At 41.9% G+C, this 27,701-nt stretch overlaps 1 protein-coding gene across 3 annotated transcripts; it reads left to right on the forward strand.

Annotated features, from left to right (window-relative positions):
• The first annotated feature begins 712 nt into the window (after window positions 1–712).
• fgd1 (FYVE, RhoGEF and PH domain containing 1) lies at window positions 713–27,633 on the forward strand. 3 transcript variants are annotated; one of them, XR_012051135.1, is made up of 18 exons: window positions 1,102–1,338; window positions 2,967–3,218; window positions 3,282–3,480; window positions 7,165–7,708; window positions 7,774–7,863; window positions 7,925–8,073; window positions 8,135–8,291; window positions 8,357–8,495; window positions 9,536–9,594; window positions 9,663–9,809; window positions 13,866–13,958; window positions 14,024–14,103; window positions 14,181–14,313; window positions 14,401–14,529; window positions 16,879–17,037; window positions 17,103–17,249; window positions 20,641–25,501; window positions 25,590–27,633. XR_012051135.1 is itself a non-coding variant. In XM_061985495.2 (17 exons), exons 1-17 carry the CDS (start codon window positions 1,281–1,283, stop codon window positions 20,914–20,916), a joined length of 2,811 nt encoding a protein of 936 aa, XP_061841479.2. In that variant the 5' UTR covers window positions 1,102–1,280; the 3' UTR covers window positions 20,917–27,633. The 3 variants fall into 3 exon arrangements, 2 of the variants coding, with proteins under 2 accessions (XP_072772019.1, XP_061841479.2); XM_061985495.2 differs by having other exon boundaries at window positions 20,641–27,633; XM_072915918.1 differs by lacking the exons at window positions 1,102–1,338; window positions 2,967–3,218; window positions 3,282–3,480 and adding an exon at window positions 713–730 and having other exon boundaries at window positions 20,641–27,633.
• The last annotated feature ends 68 nt before the right edge of the window (window positions 27,634–27,701 follow it).

The raw sequence follows: 27,701 nt of genomic DNA on the forward strand, positions 1-27,701 counted from the left end.
ATATATATATATATATATATATATATATATATATATATATATATATATATATATATATATATATATATATAATGCCCGCGACCCCAAAGGGAATAAGCGGTAGAAAATGGATGGATGGATATATATAATGTGTATATGTATAATAAATAATGGATGGATGGATGGAATACTATAGTACTCCTAGTGGTAGTGGTCGTTATGGTAGCATCTGGCACATGAGACGGTATCTTCCATGAGGTGGTTTTCACATGCGTTGAAATGATGTCATGTGGCTGTTGGTCACGTGACAGGAAGTGATTTCGTCGCGCAAAACAAGAGGGAAAAGCAGACTGAACGTGCCGACCGCCTTGTGACGTCATAAAAAGTGTAGCATTATGTCATATTATATCATCACTGCTAATTCCCAGGATGCAGCGGGGCATGTGTGAAGGCTAAAAATAGATTCCCGTCGCTGCTGAAAGGAAGCGACAAACGCGACACTTTCGTTGTTAGCCCCGCCCCTTTCCGCCGTCCGGTTTCGATACAGCGGGTCAATAATGTCACGCTGCAGATGATGCCAGGGTGCGCTTGTTTTTCACTCACGTGTGTGCCAGTGGGCATCTGGGGCGCGTTTGTCTTCCACACCCTGGCTCACGTAGAGAGATGATCTCATGTGGGGTGGCCATCTGCCTCGAGCACTTAGCTGGCTTCAGTGCTCATCTGCAGAAACCATGTGCTTTTACTTTGAAAGGTCAGCTGATAGGAAATGCTTTCTCTTGAATATCAGTCTCTAACCTTTCTGGGAGAAGTCCTAAGGTCCTGGGAGCGGTTCTACACAGTCAAGGAGCGAACTGGAGAGTGTCTTGTGGACTCGATGGTGGAGGATCTGGTCATTGGTTCTAAGTCCTGATGGACACAACTTGTGATGCTAATGCTAGCTGATGTTAAATGCTAATGACACTCACGTAGGGTGTCCCTAATGTTTTGGCCGGATCATCTTTAAATTGGAGGTTCATGTCGTTGCCATGGAGACCAAAGTGGAGGAGGAGAAGACACCCCCGCCCCCTGCGTCTCTCTCTCTCTCTCTCTCTCTCTCTCTCTCTCTCTCCGGTCGGTCCGCTAAGTCAAATCAAGCGCCTCTAACCCAGTTCGCCCGCGCGGTCTCTGCTCTCACTGCGGCTCCCCGGCTCGGTTCGTTTCCGCTCCGGGCCGAGCCTGCCCTGCGTCCGCACCGGAGCCGGTGTGTCGTCTCGTTGTTCTCCGTGCATGTGGACCGGGCGCGCCGCGCAACATCGTCGTTCATGAGCGGACTGGTGCTGTGCTGCGCGATGTACATGGACAGAAGCAGCCTGAGCACAGGTGAGCGCGCACACGCACACCCACGCGCGCGCGCCTGGTGACAGCTGCAGCGGCGCTGTCACGGCACGGATGCGGGGGGGTGGGGGGTGTAATGCACGCGCACACGCGCTGACCGACATCTCGCCGCAGTCGATGGGTTCTGGCGTAACACGCGCGCGCGTACACACACACTCACGCCACCGCCGATGTGGGCTAGTGTGGCGCGTGTGCACGTCACTGCGTCTGAGGCCAGATGTGGCGCCTGTCGTCGCGGTGCACGCGCCCCACGCTCGTCGAGTGCGAGTGACTGCAGCGTGCGCGTGCGTTCTGTCGGGGGGGTGACGATGATGATGAAGACGAGAGCGTCGTCTTATGTGTGCGGACACACCCCCTCTCCTCGTGTGTGTGCGCGCGCGTGTCCGCGTCCTCTAGAACCATCTTCATGTCCCCGATGACCTCATTTACAACCTATCCATCCGTCCGTAGAACCGCCTCTAGAACCGCCTCCGTAGAACCTCATAATCGGGTCAGTGTGAAGGTTCCACAGTCGACCGATGACCCCTCCGTGTGTTCGATATCATGCTAATACTAAGTTGTAACGCAACGTGGATGAGGATGTTGTTGCCATGGCAACATGCGGTGGCCATGTTGATGTGCACAGGTCACGTGTTGAGACGCTGGTAGCGTTATGTGTCGGCTAGCTAACGTTCGTGTTAGCAATCACTTTATGTAACCCTACGGCACAGTTGTTAGCATTTTAGTATTAGCATTCCAGGCTTTTTGTTTTGCTCAGTGTCAAATATGTTGGTTCTTGACAAGTGATACCTGTCAAAATGCTAACGTTAATATGCTAGCTTTTTTTTTTGTAGCAAATTTTGTAGGTATACACCAGTCGTATTTTGGTAGTCGATGCACACTAAAGTTAGCATGCTAGCATTTTAAACACAATTTTCAGTCACACACCTCTGAGTAATATATTTTGGTACTTGACGCATGTTATAGCTAGCATTTTAGCATGCCATGCTAGCTTTTATATATGGCTCCATTTTGTTTGGGCCTGCTCATTACCTCCCCTACAGGTTTGGGGTGGAACAGCATTGGTTCCAACTTTCACTGGTTCACATTTAAAGCTCTTCCAAAGGGAATTTATTAATTATTATGATTTATCCATCCATTTTCTACCGCTTGTCCTTTCTTTGGGGTGGCGGGGGATGCTGGAGCCTATCTCAGCTGCATTCGAGTGGAAGGCGGGGTACACCCTGGACAAGTCGCCACCTCATCGCAGGGCCAACACAGATAGACAGACAACATTCACACACTAGGGACACATTTAATTTATTAATAATGTGTTATTGTTATTTAGCAGGTTTACCTCAGTGTCATATATTTTGGAACTGTAAGCATGTTAGCTTAGTACTGTTAGGATGCTAACATTTTTAGCTCATTTTGCTTACTTGACACTATGTGGCCAGTATGCTAACTGTTAGCATTTCAGTTTGGCTTTGGATCTTCAGCATTAACGCAACATGTCTAGTTCTTTGAAGGGAATCCATATATTATACTGGGTTTTAATTCGAAAAATACCAAAATGGCCCCAGCGAGACGTCCCGTGGAAGCCATCTTTTGACCTTTCACCCCTCCGCCCCCAGGTCCCTCCTCGAGTCCTAGCCTGCCGGCTAAGGGTCTCTCTCTGGAGCCTCCCTGTGGCCACCAGGGTGCGCTGGGCGCCGATGCCCCCCAGCAGGCCACCTGCTCCTCATCAGGCCCCGCCTCCCTGGAAGGCGGGGCTTCTTCAGGAGAGCTACAGGAGGTCAACGAGACGGGACCGCCGCAGCTGGCGACGTGCACCCTGACACCGGCGAGTAGGAGGCGGCCTAATGCACTGGGACCAAAGCCTCAAGGTGAGCGGCGCCACCTGTTGCCTTGCTCTGCAATCGCACGCGCTGACTCCGCCTTCTCTGCAGTCCCGCCCAAGCCCCCTCACCTCCAGCAGCAGGCGGGGGCCTTGAGGTCGCGACTTCGTGCTCCGGACAAGCCCCTCCCGCCTCCCCCACCATGTAGGCCTCTCCCGACGGACCCTCGAGGGTGCCGGACCCCGCCGCCCCGCCTCGATGACCACGCATCCCCCACCTGCGTGCTGTCGCTTATCGAGAAGTTTGAGCGGTGAGTTGTGATGTCGCCGTGACGTCACTTTCTCACAAAGTGATGTTGTGGAGTGAAATGTGGTCATGTGACACATCACATGTTAAAGATCTCCCGAAAAAAACACTTCCTCTGGAGGACTCATGGACTCCTTGGTCCTCTTTTTTATTGACACTTTTGTTCAGAGTTGATCAATACCTGGAAGTTTATATTGATAACCTAGCATGTTTATCTTTATGATAGGCTAGCATGTCAGTTGACATGTTAGCATGTTTATTTATATGATAACATATTAAGTTAACATGTTCAATAATATGTTAATATATGTTAGTAATATTTGAATATGTTACCATGTTCATTAATATGTTAATAATATTGTAGTATGCTAGCATGTTCATTGGTATGTTAATGATTAGAGATGCCATAAATGCTTTAGAATGTAATATCGGAAATTATCGGTATGGTTTTTTTGTTTTTTGTTTTTTTTGTTTTTTTAATTAAATCAACATTAAAAACACAAGATACACTTACAATTAATACACCAACCCAAAAAACCTCCCTCCCCCATTTACACTCATTCACACAAAAGGGTTGTTTCTTTCTGTTATTAATATTCTGGTTCCTACATTATATATCAATATATATCAATACAGTCTGCAGTGATACAGTCCGCAAGCACACATGATTGTGCGTGCTGCTGGTCCACTAATTGTACTAACCTTTAACAGTTAATTGTACTCATTTTCATTAATTACTAGTTTCTATGTAACTGTTTTTATATTGTTTTACTTTCTTTTTTATTCAAGAAAATGTTTTTAATTAATTAATTTTATTTTATTTTTTTTAAAAGGACCTTATCTTCACCATACCTGGTTGTCCAAAGTAGGCATAATAATGTGTTAATTCCACGACTTTATATATTGGTATCGGTTGATATCGGTATCGGTTGATATCGGTATCGGTAATTAAGAGTTTGGTCAATATCGGATATCGGCAAAAAGCCATTATCGGACATCCCTATTAATGATGTATTCTTATGTTAACATGTTAAATAATATGTTAATCATATATTAATATGTTAGCATGTTCATTAATATGTTAATATATTAATATTGTATCATGTTCATTAATATATTATTATATTAATATGTTATCATGTTCATTAATATGCTAGCATGTTCATTAATATGTCAATCTATAATTTGTTGTTAGTATGTTAATTAATATGTTAATGATATATTAATGTTACCATGTTCATTATGTCAACATATTAATATATTAGCATGTTTCTTACGGTGTTAGCATGTTCATTGAGATGTTGGCATGGTCATTATTATGTTAGCATGTTCATCAATATGTTATCATGTTAACATGTTAGCATATTCATTGATATGTTAATATCATGTTAGCATGTTCATTACTATGTTAGCATTTTCATCAATATGTTAACATATTGATTTGTTAGCATGTTCATTACTGTGTCTGCAAGTTCAACAATATGTTAAGGGTTTATCATGTTAGCATGTTCATTACTATGTTAACATGTTATTATGTTAGCATATTCATTAGTATGTTAATAATATATTATGTTTGCATGTTTTTTGAGATTTTAGCATGTTTATTACTATGGTAGCAAATTCATCAATAGGTTAGCATATAAAATGTTAGCATGTTAATTGGTATTTTAGCATGTTCATCAATATGTTAATATATTAATATGGTAAAATGTTTATTGATATGTCAGCATGTGTATTACTATTTTAGGATGTTCATCAATATGTTAACATATTAATGTGTTAGAATTTTCATTGATGTTGGCATGTTCATTATTATGTTAGCATGTTCATCAATATGTTAACATATTAATATGTTGGGATGTTCATTGCAATGTTAGTATGTTCATTACTATTTTACCAAGTTCATCAATATATTAACATATTATCGTGTTAGCATCTTCAGTGCTATGTTAGCAAGTTCATCAACATGCTAACATATTCATAAGTTAGCATGTTCCTTAAGATGTTAGCATGCTAATTGATTTGCTAGCATGGTTAAGATATTGTATATTTATTGACACATTAGCATGTTCATCTGTAAATTAGTAATGTTTACTAACATGTTAGCATGTTAATATGTTAGCATGTTTATTGATATATTAGCATGTTCATTAACATGTTGTCATATTAGTATGTTAGCATGCTCATTGATATGTTGGCATGTTTATTAATATATCAACATATTAATGTTTTGCATGTTCATTGAGATGTAGTATGTCTATTGATATGTTAGCATGTTTGATATGTTAGCATTGTCATTGATATAGCATGTTTATCAATATGTTAGCATGTTCATCATATGTTAGCATGTTCATTGATGCTAGGATGTTTAATGATACATTAGCAGGTTCATTAGTATGGTAGCATGTTCATTGATAGGTTAGCATTTTATTGATATGTTAGCATATTCAATGATATGTTGGCATGTTTAATGATATGTTGGCATGTTTAATGATATGTCAGCATGTTCATTGATATGTTAGCATATTCATTGATATGTTAGCATGTTCAATGATATGTTAGCATTTTCCTTGCAATGTTAGCATATTCATTGATATGTTAGCATTTTTATTGATGTGTTAGCATGTTCATTGCCATGTTAGCATATTAATTGATATGTTAGCATGCTTAATGATATGTTAGCATGTGTATTGATATGTTAGCATATTCATTGATGTTTTAGCATGATTATTGATACGCTACCATATTCATTAATGTGTTAGCGTGTTCATGAATTTGTTAGTATGTTTAATGATATGTTAGCCTATTCATTGATATGGTAGTATGTTTATTGATATGTTAGCATGTTTAATGATACGTTAGCATATTCATCGATATGTTAGCATATTTGTTGATACGTTAGCATATTCATTGATATGTTAGCATGTTTAATGACACATTAGCATGTTCATTAATATGTTAGCATGTTCATTGATAGGTTAGCATTTTGTAAATATGTTAGCATATTCAATGATATGTTACCATGTTTAATGACATGTTGGCATGTTTAATGATATGTCAGCATGTGCATTGATATTTTAGCATATTCATTGATATGTTAGCATGTTCAATGATATGTTAGCATGTTCATTGCAATGTTAGCATATTCATTGATATGTTAGCATTTTTATTGATATGTTAGCATGTTCATTGATATGTTAGCATGTTCCTTGCCATGTTAGCATATTAATTGATATGTTAGCAAGCTTAATGATATGTTGGCATATTCATTGATGTTTTAGCATGATTATTGATACGCTACCATATTCATTAATGTGTTAGCGTGTTCATGGATGTGTTAGTATGTTTAATGATATGTTAGCCTATTCATTGATGTGGTAGTATATTTATTGATATGTTAGCATGTTTAATGATACGTGAGCATATTCATCGATATGTTAGCATATTTGTTGATACTTTAGCATATTCATTGATATGTTAGCATGTTTAATGACACATTAGCATGTTCATTAATATGTTAGCATGTTCATTGATAGGTTAGCATTTTGTTGATATGTTAGCATATTCAATGATATGTTAGCATGTTTAATGATATGTTGGCATGTTTAATGATACGTTAGCATGTTGTTGATATGTTAGCATTGTCTATTGATGTGTTAAAGTTTTTTTTTTGCTTGTTTTGCATTAGCGAGCAGATCATCATGGTTCCTGACATCACCGGGGGGGCTCTGTGTCCCCGCCCCCTCGACCCCGCCTCTTCCCGACCCTCGTCCCCACCGTCATCCGCCCCTCCCCCAACCGAGGCGGAGGAGGAAGTCGTGCTGCAGGAAGAGGAGGATCCGGCCCAGGAGGCGAGGCCAGAGGTGCCCTCAGAGAAAGACCTGGAAGACGAGCTCAGGGAGCGTCCGCCTGTGGACCAATCAGAAGCCCCGCCCGGGCGTCTGTCCCTCCCATCCTCGCAGACGGACGGCAAGCTGGCCAACCGCGACAGCGGCATTGACAGCATCAGCTCGCCGTCGCACAGCGAGGAGCTCTGCTTTGTGGGTGTGGATGAGGTGGGCGGGGCTTACCCCTGCACCCTCCCCCGCCTCTCCAGCTCGTCCTCATACGCTGGCGAGGAGGGCGGGGCCAGGAGGCGGGACTTCTCGGAGGACGCTGACAGCGACCTGGAGGAGGAAGAGGAGACGGAGCTAACGCTGGTGCTCCCGCCTGCACGACAAGACTTGGCGGAGGTAAGGCAGGAAATGAGAGATTTTCTAAATAAACGCCGAAAGGTGACGCGAAGCGTGCTTGGCAGCTGTCTGTCCAGCAGAGGGTGTTCCACATCGCCAACGAGCTCCTTCACACCGAGATCTCCTACGTGTCCAAGCTGCACCTCCTGGACCAGGTTCGTCGCCACGGCAACACGCTGATGCCGGACAAGGCATTTATGCGCATTTCTCCCTCAGGTCTTCTGTGCCAGGCTCCTGGAGGAGGCGCGCTCACGCTCGTCCTTCCCCTGCGACGTGGTCCATGGGATCTTCTCCAACATCTGCTCCATCCATTGCTTCCACCAGCAGTTCCTCCTGCCCGCCCTGCAGAAGCGCATGGAGGAGTGGTACGTCCCACTTTTTGTCCTCCCTCGCACCCCGCCGTTAACGCTCCCGGCTGGCACACAGGGACTCGAACCCGCGCATCGGGGACATCCTGCAGAAGCTGGCGCCCTTCCTGAAGATGTACGGCGAGTACGTGAAGAACTTTGACCATGCCATGGAGCTGCTCAACACCTGGATGGAGAGGTCGGCTCAGTTCAAGAGCATCATCCACGGCATCCAGGTACACGCTGCCCGTTGCCACGGTAACCACGTGTGCTGAACTTTGTGTGTGCGTGTGTGTGTCAGAGGGACGAGCGCTGCGCCAACCTGACGCTGCAACATCACATGTTGGAGCCGGTCCAAAGAATTCCTCGTTACGAACTCCTGCTCAAAGATTACCTTCACCGCCTGCCTGACGACGCCCCCGACTACAAGGACGCTCAGAGTACATGAACTGCTCTTTTCCTGGGTCTTTTAGCACAATTACACCTTTCAGTCACCCAAAGCTTATTGTTGCACTTCACTGTAGTGTGTCACCTAGTATGTTTAGTGTGATAGGTAGCATGTTTAGTGTGTCACCTAGCATGTTTAGTGTGAGAGGTAGCAAGTTTAGTGTGACAGGTAGCATGTTTAATGTGACAGGTAGCATGTTTAGTGTGACAGGTAGCATTTTTATTGTGACAGGTAGCATATTTAGTGTGACACGTAGCATGTTTAGTGTAACAGGTATCATGTTTAGTGTGACAGGTAGCATGTTTGGTGTGACATGTAGCATGTTTGGTGTGACAGGTAGCATGTTTAGTGTGACAGGTAGCATGTTTAGTGTGACAGGTAGCATGTTTAGTGTGACAGGTATCAGGTTTGGTGTGACAAGTAGCATGTTTGGTGTGACAGGTGGCATGTTTAGTGTGGCATGTTTAGTGTGACAGGTAGCATGTTTAGTGTGACAGGTAGCATGTATAGTGTGACAGGTAGCATTTTTAGTGTGACAAGTAGCGTGTTAAGTTGACACGTAGCGTGTTAAGTGTGACAGGTAGCATGTTTAGGGTTGCTACTTCATGCATTAACTTTGCATCTTTCTTCACATCCTTCTCTGCATCCTTTGTATCCTTCTTTACATCTTTATTTGTATTCTTTTTTGTATCCTTCTTTGCATCCTTCTTTGCATCCTTTGTTTCCTTGTCCCTCACATCCTTCCTACCCTCCGCAGTCTTCTTCACCTTCTCACTTTCCATCCTTGCGTTCTTCTTCCTGTCCTGTGTGCGAATCACTGAATCACTGATTCATTCAATCACTTAATTACGGAATCACTGAATCATTCAATCACTGAATCACCGAATCATTTAATCCCTGAATCATTGAATCACTGAATCACTCACAAGCACAGGTGTGAGCGCCAGTCGAGACGCAGCGAGCGACTCCGAGAGCGGTGCCTGCGAAACAGAATGTACGCTTGAGGTCATGTGACCATCTTCTCTCCCGCAGAGTCCCTGGAGCTGATCGCCACGGCAGCAGAGCATTCCAACGCCGCCATCAGGAAGATGGTGAGCGCCTCGGACACGAGCGACGGACGCTTGCGTGGTCTTTCTCATGTTGATGTTGATGTTTGCAGGAGCGAATGAGGAAGCTGCTGAAAGTCTACGAGCTGCTGGGTGGGGAGGAGGACATCGTTAACCCCGCTAACGAGCTCATCAAGGAGGGACACATCCTCAAACTGTCCAATAAGAACGGCACATCGCAGGACCGCTACCTCATCTTGGTACCTTCTTCTACTCTATACATACGTATATATATATATATGTGTCTGTGTGTGTGTATATATATGTGTGTGTGTGTGTGTGTGTGTGTGTGTGTGTGTGTGTGTGTGTGTGTGTGTGTATATATTTATACACACACACACACACACACACACACACACACACACACATATATATATATATATATATATATACAAACCCCAAAACCAGTGAAGTTGGCACGTTGTGTAAATGGTAAATAAAAACAGAATACAATGATTTGCAAAACTGGAAAAATAATATTTTTGGCAAATATTAGCTCATTTGGAATTTAATGCCTGCAACATGTTTCAAAAAAGCTATATTACTGTATATTTATTTATTTTATTTATATATATATATATATATATATATATATATATATATATATATATATATATATATATACTTACATATATTTATTGATATATACATACGGTATATTCATTTATATATATATATATATATATATATTTATTTATATGTATATATATATTATATTTCTTTTTAAATAAATATTTATTTATTTATATTTTATTTTCATTTTTTATTTATATATATTTATTCATATATATGTATGTATTTATTTATATATATATTTACATATATATATATTTATGTATATATATTAATTATATTTATTTATAAACATATATTTATATATATATTTATTTGTCCATCCATCCATCCATCTTCTTCCGCTTATCCGAGGTCGGGTCGCGGGGGCAGCAGCCTAAGCAGGGAAGCCCAGACTTCCCTCTCCCCAGCCACTTCGTCCAGCTCTTCCTGTGGGACCCCGAGGCGTTCCCAGGCCAGCCGGGAGACATAGTCTTCCCAACGTGTCCTGGGTCTTCCCCGCGGCCTCCTATCGGTCGGACGTGCCCTAAACACCTTCCTAGGGAAGCGTTCGGGTGGCATCCTGACCAGATGCTCGAACCACCTCATCTGGCTCCTCTTGATGTGGAGGAGCAGCGGCTTTACTTTGAGCTCCCCCCGGATGGCAGAGCTTCTCACCCTATCTCTAAGGGAGAGCCCCGCCACCCGGCGGAGGAAACTCATTTCGGCCGCTTGTACCCGTGATCTTGTCCTTTCGGTCATAACCCAAAGCTCATGACCATAGGTGAGGGTGGAAACGTAGATCGACCGGTAAATTGAGAGCTTTGCCCTCCGGCTCAGCTCCTTCTTCACCACAACGGATCGATACAGCGTCCGCATTACTGAAGACGCCGCACCGATCCGCCTGTCGATCTCACCATCCACTCTTCCCTCACTCGTGAACAAGACTCCGCAAGACTCTGAGGTACTTGAACTCCTCCACTTGGGGCAAGATCTCCTCCCCAACCCGGAGATGGCACTCCACCCTTTTTCCGGGCGAGAACCATGGACTTGGACTTGGAGGTGCTGATTCTCATCCCAGTCGCTTCACACTCGGCTGCGAACCGATCCAGTGAGAGCTGAAGATCCTGGCCAGATGAAGCCATCAGGACCACATCATCTGCAAAAAGCAGATACCTAATTCTGCAGCCACCAAACCAGATCCCCTCAACGCCTTGACTGCGCCTAGAAAATCTGTCCATAAAAGTTCAGAACAGAATGGGTGACAAAGGGCAGCCTTGGCGGAGTCCAACCCTCACTGGAAACGTGTCCGACTTACTGCCGGCAATGCGGACCAAGCTCTGGCACTGAGCATACAGGGAGCGGACTGCCACAATCAGACAGTCCGATACCCCATACTCTCTGAGCACTCCCCACAGGACTTCCCGAGGGACACGGTCGAATGCCTTCTCCAAGTCCACAAAACACATGTAGACTGGTTGGGCAAACTCCCATGCACCCTCAAGGACCCTGCCGAGAGTATAGAGCTGGTCCACAGTTCCACGACCAGGACGAAAACCACACTGTTCCTCCTGAATCCGAGGTTCGACTATCCGGCGTAGCCTCCTCTCCAGTACACCTGAATAGACCTTACCGGGAAGGCTGAGGAGTGTGATCCCACGATAGTTAGAGCACACCCTCCGGTTCCCCTTCTTAAAGAGAGGAACCACCACCCCGGTCTGCCAATCCAGAGGTACCGCCCCCGATGTCCACGCGATGCTGCAGAGTCTTGTCAACCAAGACAGCCCCACAGCATCCAGAGCCTTAAGGAACTCCGGGCGGATCTCATCTACTCCTGGGGCCTTGCCACCGAGGAGCTTTTTAACTACCTCAGCAACCTCAGCCCCAGAAATAGGAGAGCCCACCACAGACTCCCCAGGCACTGCTTCCTCATAGGAAGACGTGTTGGTGGGATTGAGGAGGTCTTCGATTTCTTTGTATTTATATATATTTATTCATATACAGTATATGTATTAATTTATTTATATATATATATACATTTATATATGTACATATATATATTTATGTATATATATATATATTTATTTATATATATATTTATTAATTATATTTATTTATAAATATACATATATTTATCTATTTATAATTATATATATGTGTATATATATATATGTGTATATATATATATGTGTATATTAATATGTGTATATATATATGTATATATATGTGTGTATATATGAACATATATATGTATATATATGTGTGTGTGTATATATATATATGTATATATATATGTGTGTATATATATGTATATATATGTGTGTATTTATATGTGTGTATACAGTATATGTATATACAGTATATACACACATATATAAGTATATGTGTATATATATATGTATATATATGTATGTATATGTATGTATATGTGTGTATATATATGTATGTACTGTATATACCCAGGGACGTGCACATGATTATAGAGGGGCAGGGGCTCAAAGTCAGAAAAGGGCAGGACATTTTTTTTTGGTCCTTTACACAATATGGAAATTAATGTAAAATTAAATTTGCTAATAGGAAGCTAAATACTTAGCTGCGTGTCCTTTGTAGGTAAAAGTGATTGCCATTTCTTTTGTGTCAACAAATTATTGTCATAATGAGTTAATTCACATTATCATAGGCTTGGAAGACATGAAAAGAAACAAAAAACTGGTTTATTATTAGGCTATTTATTGTTAAAGATAAGCACTTTAATATTGAACATTGCACCCCAAACCATCACTGATGGTGGAAACTTTACACTAGACTTCAGGCAACGTGGATCCTGTGCCTCTCCTGTCTTCCTCCAGACTCTGGGACCTCGATTTCCAAAGGAAATGCAAAATTTGCATGGTTGGGTGATGGTTTGGGGTGCCATGTCATCTGCTGGTGTCGGTCCACTCTGTTTCCTGAGATCCAGGGTCAACGCAGCCGTCTACCAGCAAGTTTTAGAGCACTTCATGCTTCCTGCTGCTGACCTGCTCTATGGAGATGGAGATTTCAAGTTCCAACAGGACTTGGCGCCTGCACACAGCGCAAAATCTACCCGTGCCTGGTTTACGGACCATGGTATTTCTGTTCTAAATTGGCCCGCCAACTCCCCTGACCTTAGCCCCATAGAAAATCTGTGGGGTATTGTGAAAAGGAAGATGCAGAATGCCAGACCCAAAAACGCAGAAGAGTTGAAGGCCACTATCAGAGCAACCTGGGCTCTCATAACACCTGAGCAGTGCCAGAAACTCATCGACTCCATGCCACGCCGCATTAACGCAGTAATTGAGGCAAAAGGAGCTCCAACCAAGTATTGAGTATTGTACATGCTCATATTTTTCATTTTCATACTTTTCAGTTGGCCAACATTTCTAAAAATCCCTTTTTTGTATTAGCCTTAAGTAATATTCTAATTTTGTGACACACGGAATTTTGGATTTTCATTTGTTGCCACTTCAAATCATCAAAATGAAATGAAATAAACATTTGAATGCATCAGTCTGTGTGCAATGAATAAATATAATGTACAAGTTACACCTTTTGAATGCAATTACTGAAATAAATCAAGTTTTTCAAAATATTCTAATTTACTGGCTTTTACCTGTATATATATGCATACAAATATATCCGCCAGCATGTGACCTCTGATCTCTGACCCCTGTCCTTCCCCACAGTTCAATGACCGGCTGCTCTACTGCGTTCCCAAGCTGCGTCTGATTGGCCAGAAGTATGGCGTCCGCGCTCGCATCGACGTGGACGGCATGGAGGTGAGACCCTTGTGGGCAGAGCTTAGCGCGCAGGGCGGTGACGAGGTCATGTGACTTGTGTGCAGCTGAAGGAGATGAGCAGCGCGGCGGCTCCTCTGACCTTCCTGGTGTCGGGCAAGCAGCGCTCGCTGGAGCTGCAGGCCAGGTAGGGCGCCGAGGCCACGCCCCCCTCGCCGTGGCACAAAAAGATGAGCAGGCGTCTGTCTCGCCGTGTCTCCGCAGGACAGAAGAGGACAAGAAGGACTGGATCCACGCCATCCAGGCCACCATCCACAGACACGAGCACACCATGGACACCTTCCGCCAGCTGACTTCTTCCCTGCGTGATGATGAGGCCACGCCCCCTCACTCCCCGGTAACACACACACACACCTTGTCTGTGTTAGCACGCACGTGACACTGTGTGCATGTGTGTGTGTGTGTGCGTGTGCGTGTGCGACAGAGCTGCGCTGAGCTAGGCAAGCGAGCGCCGACGCCGATCCGCGAGAAGGAAGTGACGCTGTGCATGAAGTGTCAGGAGGCCTTCAACGCCATCACCAAGCGGCGCCATCACTGCAAGGCCTGCGGTCACGTGAGTGCCGCCGCCGTCACCTTGACGACCGTACGCTCGCACTCTGACGTTCTATGCGTTTTATGCTAGCAATTTTCACTTAAACCTAAAAATCGTAGGTTTTATACTCAAGTGACCATGTTGTTGTGCTAACTAACTTTAGCATGCTAACATTATCATGCTAGTAATTTATGCTAGCAATATAGCTAATTTTATCCACTTAAACCTAAAAAATCATAGGTTTTGCTACTCACGTTCCCATGTTACCATGCTAATATTAGCACGCTAACGTTTTATGTGAGCAATTTTGCTCATTTTATTCACTTCAACCACAAAATCATAGGTTTTGATACTCATGTTACCATGTTATCATGCTAATGATTTATGCTGGCAATTTTGCAAATTTTATTCACTTAAACCTAAAAATCTTAGGTTTTGATACTCGTGACCATGTTATCATGCTAAGTAACATTAGCATGCTAATATTTTATGCTAGCAATATTGTTAATTTTATCCACTTAAACCTAAAAAATCATAGGTTTTGATACTCACGTTCCCATGTTACCATGCTAAGATTAGCATACTAACATTTTCATGCTACCATTTTATCAGAAGCATAAATACTTTATTAATCCCCATGGGGAAATTAAGTGCTAGCAATGTTGCTAATTTTATTCACCTAAACCTAAAAATCATAGGTTTTGATACTCACGTTCCCATGTTATCATGCTAACATTAGCACGCTAACAATTTATGCGAGCAATTTTGCTCATTTTATTCACTTAAACCAAAAAATCATAGGTTTTGATACTCATGTTACCATGTTATCATGCTAACATTAGCATGCTAACATTATCATGCTAATGATTTATGCTGGCAATTTTGCAAATTTTATTCACTTAAACCTACAAATCATAGGTTTTGATACTCATGTCTCCTTGTTATTATGCTAAAATTAGCATTCTAACATTATCATGCTAATGTTTTATGCTAGCTATATTGCTAATTTTATTCACTTAAACCTAAAAATCATAGGTTTTGATACTCATGTTACCATGTTATCATGCTAACATTAGCATGACAATGTTATATGCTAGCATTTTAGTGTATTTCGATCATTTCAACCTGAAATTCATGGCTTTTGAGACATGTCTCCATCTTGCAAGTATATTATCTGTTCCCATTATAACAAGCTATTGTTAGCATGCTAACAATAACAGCTTTTGTGCTTGCTTTTTAGCTAATTTTGTTTGGTTGAACCTAAAAATCATGGATTTAAATATTTTCCGCCATCTTAGAAGTATGCTAACTTCTCCAATATTAATAAGCTTACGTTAACATTGCTGGCGTTTTATTCTAGCATTTTCCTTTATGTTTTTCATATAAACCTAAAAATCATAACTTTTGATACTTGGCACCATCTTACGCTAACTTTTCCTTTCATTATGCTAAAGTTAGCATGCTGTTGTTTCTTTAATATAAATCATGGCTTTTGATACTCTGCGCCATCTTAGCAGTATGCTAACTTATTTTATGTTATAATGCTAACAATAGCATGCTAAAATTTTATGATAGCATTTTTTCCTAATTGTTTTAATATAAACCTAAAAATCATAACTTTTGATACTTGGCGCCATCTTACAAGTATGTTAACCTTTCCTGTCATTATGCTAATGTTAGCAAGCTAACGTCTTATGATAGCATGTTTGCCAATTTCATTCGTAAAATCCTACAAATCATGGCTTTTGATACATGGCGCCATAAAAGAATTATGCTAAATTTTCCTATGTTATCATGCTAACAATAGCATGCTACCATTTTATTTCTCATTTTATCCGTTCAAACCAAAAAAATCACGACTTTCAATACTAGGCGCCATCTTAGAAGTAACGCTAACGTTTCCGATGTCATTATACTAACAGTAGCATGCTAACATATTATTCTAGCATTTTCGTTAATTTCATTCGTACGAAACCAACAAATCATGGCTTTCGATACATGGCGCCGTGTTAGAAGTGTGCTAACTTTTCCTGTTATCATGCTAACAATAGCATGCTAACATTTTATGCTAGCGTTTTCGTTAATTTCATTCGTACAAAACCTACAAATCGTGGTTTTCGATACACGGCGCCATTTTAGAAGTGTGCTAACTTTTCTTATGTTATCATGCTAACATTAGCATGCTAACATTTTATGCTAGCATTCAAGCTCATTTTGATCATTTAAACCTCAAATTCATGGGTTTGAGACATATCTCCATCTTGCAAGTATGCTAACTGTTCCCATTATAACAAGTTAGGGTGTTTTATTTTGGCAGGGCGTGAAGGTGCCGCCCGCTCTCACGCTGCCATTCTCTGCGCACCCCTGCAGGTGGTTTGCGGCAAGTGCTCCGAGTTCCGTGCCCGCCTTTCGTACGACAACAACCGCACCAACCGTGTGTGCGTGGACTGCTACGCCATGCTGGTGGGCGTGTCCCCCACCCCATCCGTCATGGCCGGCCCCGGCTTGAGGAGACGCTCCATCCTGGAGGTGAGTGAGACGTCGCGGCGGCCGATGCCCAGCGGCCTTGTGACTGACGTCTGCTGTCGCCGTAGAAACAAGCCTCGCTGGCGGCCGAGAACAGCGTCATGTGCAGTTTCCTGCACCACATGGAGAAAGGAGGGGGGCGGGGCTGGCAGAAGGCGTGGTTTGTCATTCCTGAAAACGAGCCGCTGGTGCTCTACATCTACGGCGCCCCTCAGGTGGGACCCCAACCTGCCCTCATGCCATGTTGTCATGATCACCGTAGCAACGGCAGCCTTTTCTAAGATGGGGCCAAGTATAAAAAGCCATAATTTTTAGGTTGAAACATGCAAAATGAGCTAAAATGCTTGCGTAAAGCGTTAGCACATGACCAGAGAAAATCAGCCCCATTCACTTTCATTGAAAACCTCCTCACGGCGCTCACCTCCTTCGGATGGCAATCTTGCCAAAAGTCAACATTGGACGGAATGTTTTTGTATCCAGGGATGAAGTAGAGAAGCGCGTGAACAAAATGAGATATTAAGCACCGGGCTACGTGAAAGCATGGCTGAGCCACAAGAAAAGGCGCTCTCACTTCATTCTGCCGTTCCCTGAAAGAAGTGCATTATGAAATGGGTGTACCCAATCAATAGGCCCATTGAGGGTCATGTGACTTCACAATGACAGTTTATCTTCAACATGAATGCATTTTGCATTTTGTGTGGATTCTGATATGCTGAATTTTCCTATCTCATCATGCAAACGTTATCATGCTAGCAATGTTGCTAATTTTATCCACTTAAGACTAAAAATCATAGGTTTAAGTGATAAAAATCATAGGTTTCACAGCTAATTGGTCGTATATCATGCTAACTAACTTTGGCATGCTAACATTATCATGCTAGTCATTTATGCCAGCATTTTTGCAAATGTTATTCATTTAAACCCTTAAAATCATAGGTTTTGATACTCATGTTCCCATGTTAGCATGCTAATATTAGCACGCTAACATTTTATGCTAGCAATTTTGCTAATTTTAGCCACTTAAGCCTAAAATTCATAGGTATAAGTGATAAAAATCATAGGTTTCACAGCTAATTGGTCGTATATCATGCTAACTAACTTTAGCATGCTAACATTATCATGCTAGTAATTTATGCCAGCATTTTTGCAAATGTTATTCACTTGAACCCTTAAAATCATAGGTTTTGATACTCATGTTCCCATGTTAGCGTGCTAATATTAGCACGCTAACGTTTTATGTTAGTAATTTTGCTCATTTTATTCTAGCAATTTTGCTCATTTTATTCACTTAAACCTAAAAATTATATGTTTAAGTGATACAAATCATAGTTTTCACAGCAAATTGGTCATATATCTTGCTAGCTAACTTTGGCATGCTAACATTATCATGCTAGTAATTTATGCCAGCATTTTTGCAAATGTTATTCACTTAAACCCTTAAAATCATAGGTTTTGATACTCATGTTCCCATGTTTGCGTGCTAAGATTATGATGCGAACATTATCATGCTAACGTTTTATGCTAGCAATATTGCTAATTTTATTCAGTTAAACCTAAAAATCATAGGTTTCGATACTCATGTTACCATGTTATCATGTTAACATTAGCATGCTAACATTAGCACGCTAACATTTTATGCCAGCAATTTTGCTCATATTCTTCACTTAAACCTAAAAATCATAGGTTTTGATACTCATGTGACCATGTTATCATGCTAACATTAGCATGCTAACATTAGCACACTAACGTTTTATGCCAGCAATTTTGCTCATATTCTTCACTTAAACCTAAAAATCATAGGTTTTGATTCTCATGTGACCATGTTATCATACTAACTAACTTTATCATGCTAACATTATCATGCTAGTAGTTTATGCCAGCATTTTTGCAAATGTTATTTACTTAAACACTTAAAATCATAGGTTTTGATACTCATGTGACCATGTTATCATGCTAACTAACTTTCCCATGATAACATTATCATGCTAGTAATTTATGCCAGCAATTTTGCTATTTGTATTTACTTAAACCCTTAAAATCATAGGTTTTGATACTCATGTTACCATGTTATCATGCTAACATTAGCACGCTAAAGTTTTATGCTAGCAATTTTGCTCATTTTCTTAACTTAAACCCAAAAATCATAGGTTTTGATACTCATGTGACCATGTTATCATGCTAACTAACTTTAGTTAGTTATCATGCTAACTAACTTTAGCATGATAACATTATCATGCTAGTAATTTATGCCAGCAATCTTGCTATTTGTATTCACTTAAACCCTCAAAATCATAGGTTTTGATACTCATGTTCCCATGTTAGCATGCGAAGATTAGGACACAAACATTATCATGCTAACGTTTTATGCTTGCAATGTACTCATGTTACCATGTTATCATGCTAACATTAGCGTGCCAACATTAGCACGCTAACGTTTTATTCTAGCAATTTTGCTCATTTTCTTCACTTAAACCTAAAAATCATAGGTTTTGATACTCATGTGACCATGTTATCATGCTAACTAACTTTAGCATGATAACATTATCATGCTAGTAATTTATGTCCGCAATTTTGCTATTTGTATTCACTTAAACCCTTAAAATCATAGGTTTTGATACTCATGTTCCCATGTTAGCATGCCAAGATTAGGACACAAACATTATCATGCTCACGTTTTATGCTTGCAATATTGCTAATTTTATCCTGAAAATCATAAGTTTTGATACTTTTAAAAATACGCTAACTTTTTCAATGTTATCATGCTAACATTAGCATGCTAACGTTTTATGCTGGCATTTCAGCTCATTTCGATCATTTCAACTTAAAAATCATGCGTCTGGAGACATCGATTTATTTTGCTAGTATACTATCTGTTCTTATTATTATAACAAGCTAACGTTAGCATGGGAACATTCTATGCTTGCTTTTTAGCTATTTTTTATGTTTAAACCTAAAAATAGATTTTGAGACTTGGCCCCGTCTAGAAGTATGATAACTTATTCAATATTAGAACACTAACCTTAACATTGCTGACTAATTTTATTCATATAAAACTAAAAATCATGATTTTTGATACTTGGTGCCATCTTACAAGTACGCTAATCTTTCCTGTCATTATGCTAATGTTTGAATGCTAATGTTTTATGATAGCATTTTTGCTTGTTTCATTAGTATAAACCTAAATATCATGGCTTTTATTACTTGGCGCCATCTTAAAATGATGGTAACTGTTCCAATGTTATCATGTTAACATTAGCATGCTAACGTTTATGTTAGCATTTTTGCAAATTTTATTTGTATAAAACAAAAAATTCAAAAGAAGTCCGCTAAGTTTTCCTGTCAATATGCTAATGTTAGCATGGTAATGTTTTATGATAGCATTTTTGTTAATTTCATTCGTATACACCTAAAAATCATGGCTTTTGATACTTGTTGCCATCTTAGCAGTATGCTAACTTTACCTATGTTATCATGCTAACGTTACCATGCTAACGTTTTATGCCAGCATTTAGGCTAATTTTGTTCATTTAAATCGATGTGTTCTGAGACATGTCTCCATCTTGCAAGTATGCTAACTGTTCCCATTATAACATTTTATTTTGACAGGACGTGAAGGCGCAGCGCAGCGTTCCCCTCATCGGCTTCGAAGTGTCGCTTCCGGAGTCATGTGACCGCCTGGAGCGTCGGCACACCTTCAAGATCTGCCAGAGTCACCTGACGCTCTACTTCAGTGCAGAGGGGGAGGAGCTTCAGCGCCGCTGGATGGACGTGTTGTCGAGGGCCGGCAAGGGGGAGGAGCCTCTGGCCCACCGGCTAATCGTGGAGGAGGAGGAGGGGGAGGAGGAAGAGCCGGCGAGGCAGGTGGAAGTTGACAACACGTGATTTGATTGGACAAGGAGTGGTGCTGGGGGCGGGGCCATTTCACGTGCATGACTGCGGAGACAAAATGGCTGCCACATGACCCGACTGAAAGCACAATCATCGTCGTCGTAATCCTGGCGCCATTTTTGTTGGGATGACCCGAGCCAGAGGCTCCGCCCATCTTCTATCCTGCAAGACCGCCCTTTGGTGCGGGCGGCAATGCAGGTCAAAGGTCAAACCTCCTTCATAACCCTCAAAGTGTCGTCCCACAGCAGGCCTTGCTCAGAGGTCCTCTGCTGGCAGAGTGCGGTACTGCACACGTTATTGCTGAGTCAGTAAATTATTTTTGATATATTAGGACTCCCAGACTTGCCTCCTCATCTTTTCTTCTCTAGAAGGAGAACTCAAGTTGAAGAATGGGTGGGACAAAAAGTTCAAACAGCAACACCAGCGCTGGAGAGACAACCATTCTCCAAAATGGACGCTGCTTTGAACGAAACTGAAAGTTAACTTGGCATTTTTCTCCACTCTGGCTCCCTCAAGGAGACACAAGGTGTGTGCGTGCAGAGAGGAACACATGCCAGCAGGACCAAAGTCAGGGACTTCTTAAACTTTCAATTCTGCTCATAATATTTCTCTAAGACACATCTGTCAAACTCAAGGCCAAATCTGGCCCGCCACCTCATTTAATTTGGGCCGCCATATCATTTAACGAGGTCAATCATGTCATTTATCATGGTCGATCATGTCATTTAAAGTGGTCCGCCACATCATTTAATGTGGCCTGCCGTGTCATTCAACGAGGTCCGCTACGTCATTCAGAGGGGTCCACTACGTCATTTAATGTGGTCGATCACGTCATTTAAAGTGGTTCACCATGTAATTTAAAGTGGTCGATCACGTCATTTAATGTGGTTCACCATGTAATTTAATGTGGTCGATCACGTCATTCAGAGGGGTCCACCATGTCATTTAATGTGGTTGATCACGTCATTTAATGTGGTCGACCACATCATTTAATGTGGTCGACCACATCATTTAATGTGGTCGATCACGTCATTCAGAGGGGTCCACCATGTAATTTAACGTGGTCCATCACATCATTTAGTGTGGTCGATCACGTCATTTAACGTGGTCGATCACGTCATTTAATATAGTCCACCATGTAATTGAATGTGGTCGATCACGTCATTCAGAGGGGTCCAACATGTAATTTAATGTGGTCGATCACGTCATTAAACATGGTCGATCACGTCATTTAATATGGTCCATCATGTAGTTGAATGTGGTCGATCACATCATTTAATGTGGTCGATCACGTCATTCAGAGGGGTCCACCATGTAATTTAATGTGGTCCATCACATCATTTAGTGTGGTCGATCACGTCATTTAATATGGTCCATCATGTAATTGAATGTGGTTGATCACATCATTTAATGTGGTCGATCACGTCATTCAGAGGGGTCCACCATGCAATTTAATGTGGTCGATCATGTCATTTAACGTGGTCGATCACGTCATTTAGTGTAGTCGATCACGTCATTTAATATGGTCCACCATGTAATTGAATGTGGTCCATCCCATCATTTAGTGTGGTCGATCATGTCATTTAATATGGTCGATCACGTCATTTAGTGTGGTCGATCACGTCATTTAATATGGTCCACCAAGTAATTTAATGTGGTCGATCACGGCATTCAGAGGGGTCCACCATGTAATTTAATGTGGTCGATCACGTCATTTAATATGGTCCACCATGTAATTTAATGTGGTCGATCACGTCATTTAATGTGGTCGATCACGTCATTCAGAGGGGTCCACCATGCAATTTAATGTGGTCGATCACGTCATTTAATATGGTCCACCATGTAATTTAATGTGGTCGATCACGTCATTTGATATGGTCCACTATGTAATTTAATGTGGTCCATCACATCATTTAATTTGGTCAATCACGTCATTTAATATGGTCCACTATGTAATTTAATGTGGTCCATCACGTCATTCAGAGGGGTCCACCATGTAATTTAATGTGGTCCATCACATCATTTAGTGTGGTCGATCACGTCATTTAACGTGGTCGATCACGTCATTAATGTGGTCGATCATGTCATTTAATATGGTCCACCATGTAATTGAATGTGGTCCATCACATCATGTAACGTGGCCACCATGTAATTTAATGTGGTCGATCACGTCATTTAATGTGGTCGATCACGTCATTTAATGTGGGCGATCACGTCATTCAGAGGGGTCCACCATGTAATTTAATGTGGTCGATCACGTCATTTCATATGGTCCACCATGTAATTGAATGTGGTCCATCACATCATTTAACGTGGTCCACCATGTAATTTAATGTGGTCGATCACGTCATTTAATGTGGTCGATCACGTCATTCAGAGGGGTCCACCATGTAATTTAATGTGGTCGATCACGTCATTTAATATGGTCCACCATGTAATTTAATGTGGTCGATCACGTCATTCAGAGGTGTCCACCATGTAATTTAATGTGGTCGATCACGTCATTTAATATGGTCCACCATGTAATTTAATGTGGTCGATCACTTAATTTGATATGGTCCACTATGTAATTTAATGTGGTCCATCACATCATTTAATGTAGTCAATCACATCATTTAATATGGTCCACTATGTAATTTAATGTGGTCGATCACGTCATTTAATATGTAATAAAGTTCAAGTTAAAGTACCAATGATTGTCACACACACACTAGGTGTGGCGAAATTATTCTCTGCATTTGACACATCACCCATGATCACCCCCTGGGAGGGGAGGGGAGCAGTGAGCAACAGCAGTGGCTGTGCCCAGGAATCATTTTTGGTGATTCAACCCCCAATTCCAAGCCTTGATGCTGAGTGCCAAGCAGGGAGGTAATGGGTCCCATTTTTATAGTCTTTGGTATGACTCGGCCGGGGTTTGAACTCACAACCTACCGATCTCAGGTAGGACACTCTAACCACTAGGCCACTGAGTAGTGTGTAGACGTGGTCGATCACGTCATTTAATATGGTCCACCATGTAATTGAATGTGGTCCATCATGTCATTTAACGTGGTCAATCTCGTCATTTAATGTGGTCCACCATGTTATTTTAATGTAGTCCATCACATAATTTAATGTCTTCCACCATGTAATTTGAATGTGGTCCGTCACATCATTTAAGGTGGCCTGCCATGTCATTCAATGTGGTCTGCTGCATCATTTTATGTCGTCCGCCCCATCAATTAAAGTGGCCTTATCAATCAATTAGGTCCGCCACATCATACAATGTGGTTCGCCATGTAATTAAATGATGTCCGTCACGTCATTTAAAGTGGCCCACCCTGTCATTCAATTTGGTCGGCCACATTATGTAAGGTGGCCTGCCATATAATTTAACAAAGTCCGCCACGTCATTTATCATGGTCGATCACATCATTTAATGAGGCCTGCCATGTCAATCAATTAGGTCCGCCACATCATTCAATGTGGTTCGCCAACATGTAATTAAATGATGTCCGTTACGTCATTTAATTTGGCCTGCCATTTTATTCAATTTTTAAAGTGGTTGATAACGTCATTTGATGTGGTCCGTCACATTATTTACAGTGACCCACCATGTAATTTAATGTGGCTCACCATGTCATTTAATAGGGTCCACCACATCATTTATGTGGTCGATCACGTAATTTAAATATGGCCCACCATGTAATTTGATTATGTCCGTCACGCCATTTATGTTGGCCTGCTATGTCATTCAATGAGGCCTGCTACATGATTAAAAGTGGTTTGCTACATCATTTAACATGTTCCGCCACGTCATTTAATTTGGCCTGCCATGTCATTCAATAGGGTCTTCCACACCACTTATTATGGTCGATCACTTCATTTAATGTGGTTTGTCACGTTATTTAATGTGGCCCACCGTGTAATTTAATGTGGTCCGTCACGTGCTTCAATGTGGTTTGCCACATCATTTAAGTTGGCCCGCCATGTAATTTAATGATGTCCCTCACGTCATTTATTGTGCCCTTTTTTGTCATTCAATGTGGTCCACTACATGATTAAATGTGGTTTGCCACATCATTTAACGGGTTCCGCCACGTCATTTAACATGGTTCGCCACTTTATTCACTGTGATCCTTCACCTCATTTATTGTGGCCTGCCACATCATTAATGTGGTCCGTCACATCATTTAAATTGGCCTGCCATATCATTCAACATGGTCCACCACGTCATTTACCGTGGTCCGTCACATCATTTAGTGTGGCATGTCATTTAATGATGTCCGTCACGCTACATGATTAAATGTGGTTTGCCACTTCATTTAATGGGCACCGTCACGTCATTTAGCGTGGACTGCCATATCATTCAACGTGGCCTGTTATGTCATTTAACGTGGTCTGCCACATCATTTATTGTGGTCCGTCACGTCATTTAGTGTGGCCTGTCATGTCATTCAATGTGGCCTGCCATTAAATTTAATGTGGTACGCCACATCATTTCATGTGGTTCGTCACATCATTTAGTTTGGCCTGTCATGTCATTCAATGTGGTCTGCCATATCATTTAATATGGTTCGCAACGTGATTCACTGAGGTATGCCACATCATTTAATGGGATCCTTCACGTCATTTAAAATGGCCTGCCACATCATTTAAAGTTGTTCGCCACGTGATTCACTGAGGTACGCCACATCATTTAATGGGATCCTTCACGTCATTTAAAGTGACCCGCCATATCATTTATTGTGGCCTGCCACATCATTTAATGTGGTCTGCCACATCATTTAATGTAGTCCGTCACATCATTTAAAGTGGTCCGTCACATCATTTAGTTTGGCCTGCCATATCATTCAACGTGGTCTGCCACATCATTTAATGTGGTTCGCCAAGTGATTCACTGTGGTATGCCACATCATTGAATGGGATCCTTCACGTCATTTAAAGTGACCCGCCATATCATTTATTGTGGCCTGCCACATCATTTAATGTGGTCTGCCACATCATTTAATGTAGTCCGTCACATCATTTAAAGTGGTCCGTCACATCATTTAGTTTGGCCTGCCATATCATTCAACGTGGTCTGCCACATCATTTAATGTGGTTCGCCAAGTGATTCACTGTGGTATGCCACATCATTGAATGGGATCCTTCACGTCATTTAAGGTGGCCCGCCATGTCTTTTAAAGTGGCCTGCCACATCATTCAATGTGGTCCGTCACATCATTTAGGTTGGCTAGCAATGTCATTCAACGTGGTCTGCCACATCATTTAAGGTGGTTCGCCACATGATTCACTGTGGTACGCCACATCATTTAATGGGATCCTTCACGTCATTTAAAGTGGCCCGCCATGTCATTTAAAGAGGCCTGCCACATCATTCAACGTGGTCCGTCACATCATTTAGGTTGGCTAGCAATGTCATTCAACGTGGTCTGCCACATCATTTAATGTGGTTCACCACATGATTCACTGTGGTACGCCACATCATTTAATGGGATCCTTCACGTCATTTAAATTGGCCCGCCATATCATTTAAAGTGGCCTGCCACATCATTCAACGTGGTCCGTCACATCATTTAGGTTGGCCTGCCATGTCATTCAACGTGGTCTGCCACATCATTTAATGTGGTACGCCACATCATTTAAGGTGGTTCGCCACATGATTCACTGTGGTATTTAATGGGATCCTTCACGTCATCTAAAATGTCCCGCCATGTCATTTCAAGTGACCTGCCACATCATTTAATGTGATCTGTCACGTCATTTTATGTAGTCCGCCCCATCAATTAAAGTGGCCCTATTAGCGATGTTGCCCTCAATAAAAATGAGTTTGACAGCCCTGATCTAAGAAATGCAGTCAATATCCAATCAGAATAATTCTGAGGTCACCACGCTCAGACCACCTGATGCGTGGTCTCCCATGACCTCGGACCTTGGGACATTGTTTGCTAGTAACTCTCTTCTCGGTGTTGTCGGATGTTTGTGTCTTTGTTGTTGACCTGATGCCAAAAGAAAAGTACATATTCAACCACTTTTGTAAATATAATTTATTCACCCACGGTCACGTGACCCGTGGCGGTGAGCGCTCACCACTTCCTGGGGGTCAAGCGAAGCTAACGTCGTGGCGGACAAAGAACGCGTTTTTGCGAGTGTGTTTCCTGTTTCCTCCAACTTGAGCCTCAGCTGCCTCCCTGGCTTTTCACGGCGCGCTCTCGCTCGCCTCAGTGACCTTACGGCGGCGACAAGGGAACGCCGACACGGTGCTGGTTTACGCGCCGGTCACCAGGTGGCGCTGCCTTACACCTCCCTGAGTGAACTTGTTGTGTCCACCGAGACAAGTGGCAGTGTTATTGTTACTATCGTTGTCGTTTCTATTTTTTACACGTATTGATGGCCTGAAAATGGCTGCTGTTGCCATGGCGACCAACCAATCGTAAGATTACACTTCAACATTTAAAGGACTTCCTGTCAGCATCTGTTGGGGGGGGAGACACAATCACAGGCCAAGATGGTGTTTTATTGCTGTGGTGACCCACCTTGTTCTCCCACAGCTTGTGATGTCTTGTTGCCATGGTGACCTTCAAGTTCCAGTGCTGCTGAGTTGCCGTGACAACAACAAAAGAAAATGGCTGTGTATTGATGATTGATAAGAGATTATTGGTTAGTGGCCGGCCACTGCCTTCCTTCCAGCTGTATGACACGACAATAAAGCATTGAAAGCACTGCTGTCATAATTGCCTTAGTTAACAGAATCAAAAATAATAATAATTGATTTAATATCATGAGAATGATGT

The sequence above is a fragment of the Nerophis lumbriciformis genome, linkage group LG23 (genome assembly GCF_033978685.3).
Source record: "Nerophis lumbriciformis linkage group LG23, RoL_Nlum_v2.1, whole genome shotgun sequence".
Lineage (NCBI taxonomy): Eukaryota > Metazoa > Chordata > Actinopteri > Syngnathiformes > Syngnathidae > Nerophis > Nerophis lumbriciformis.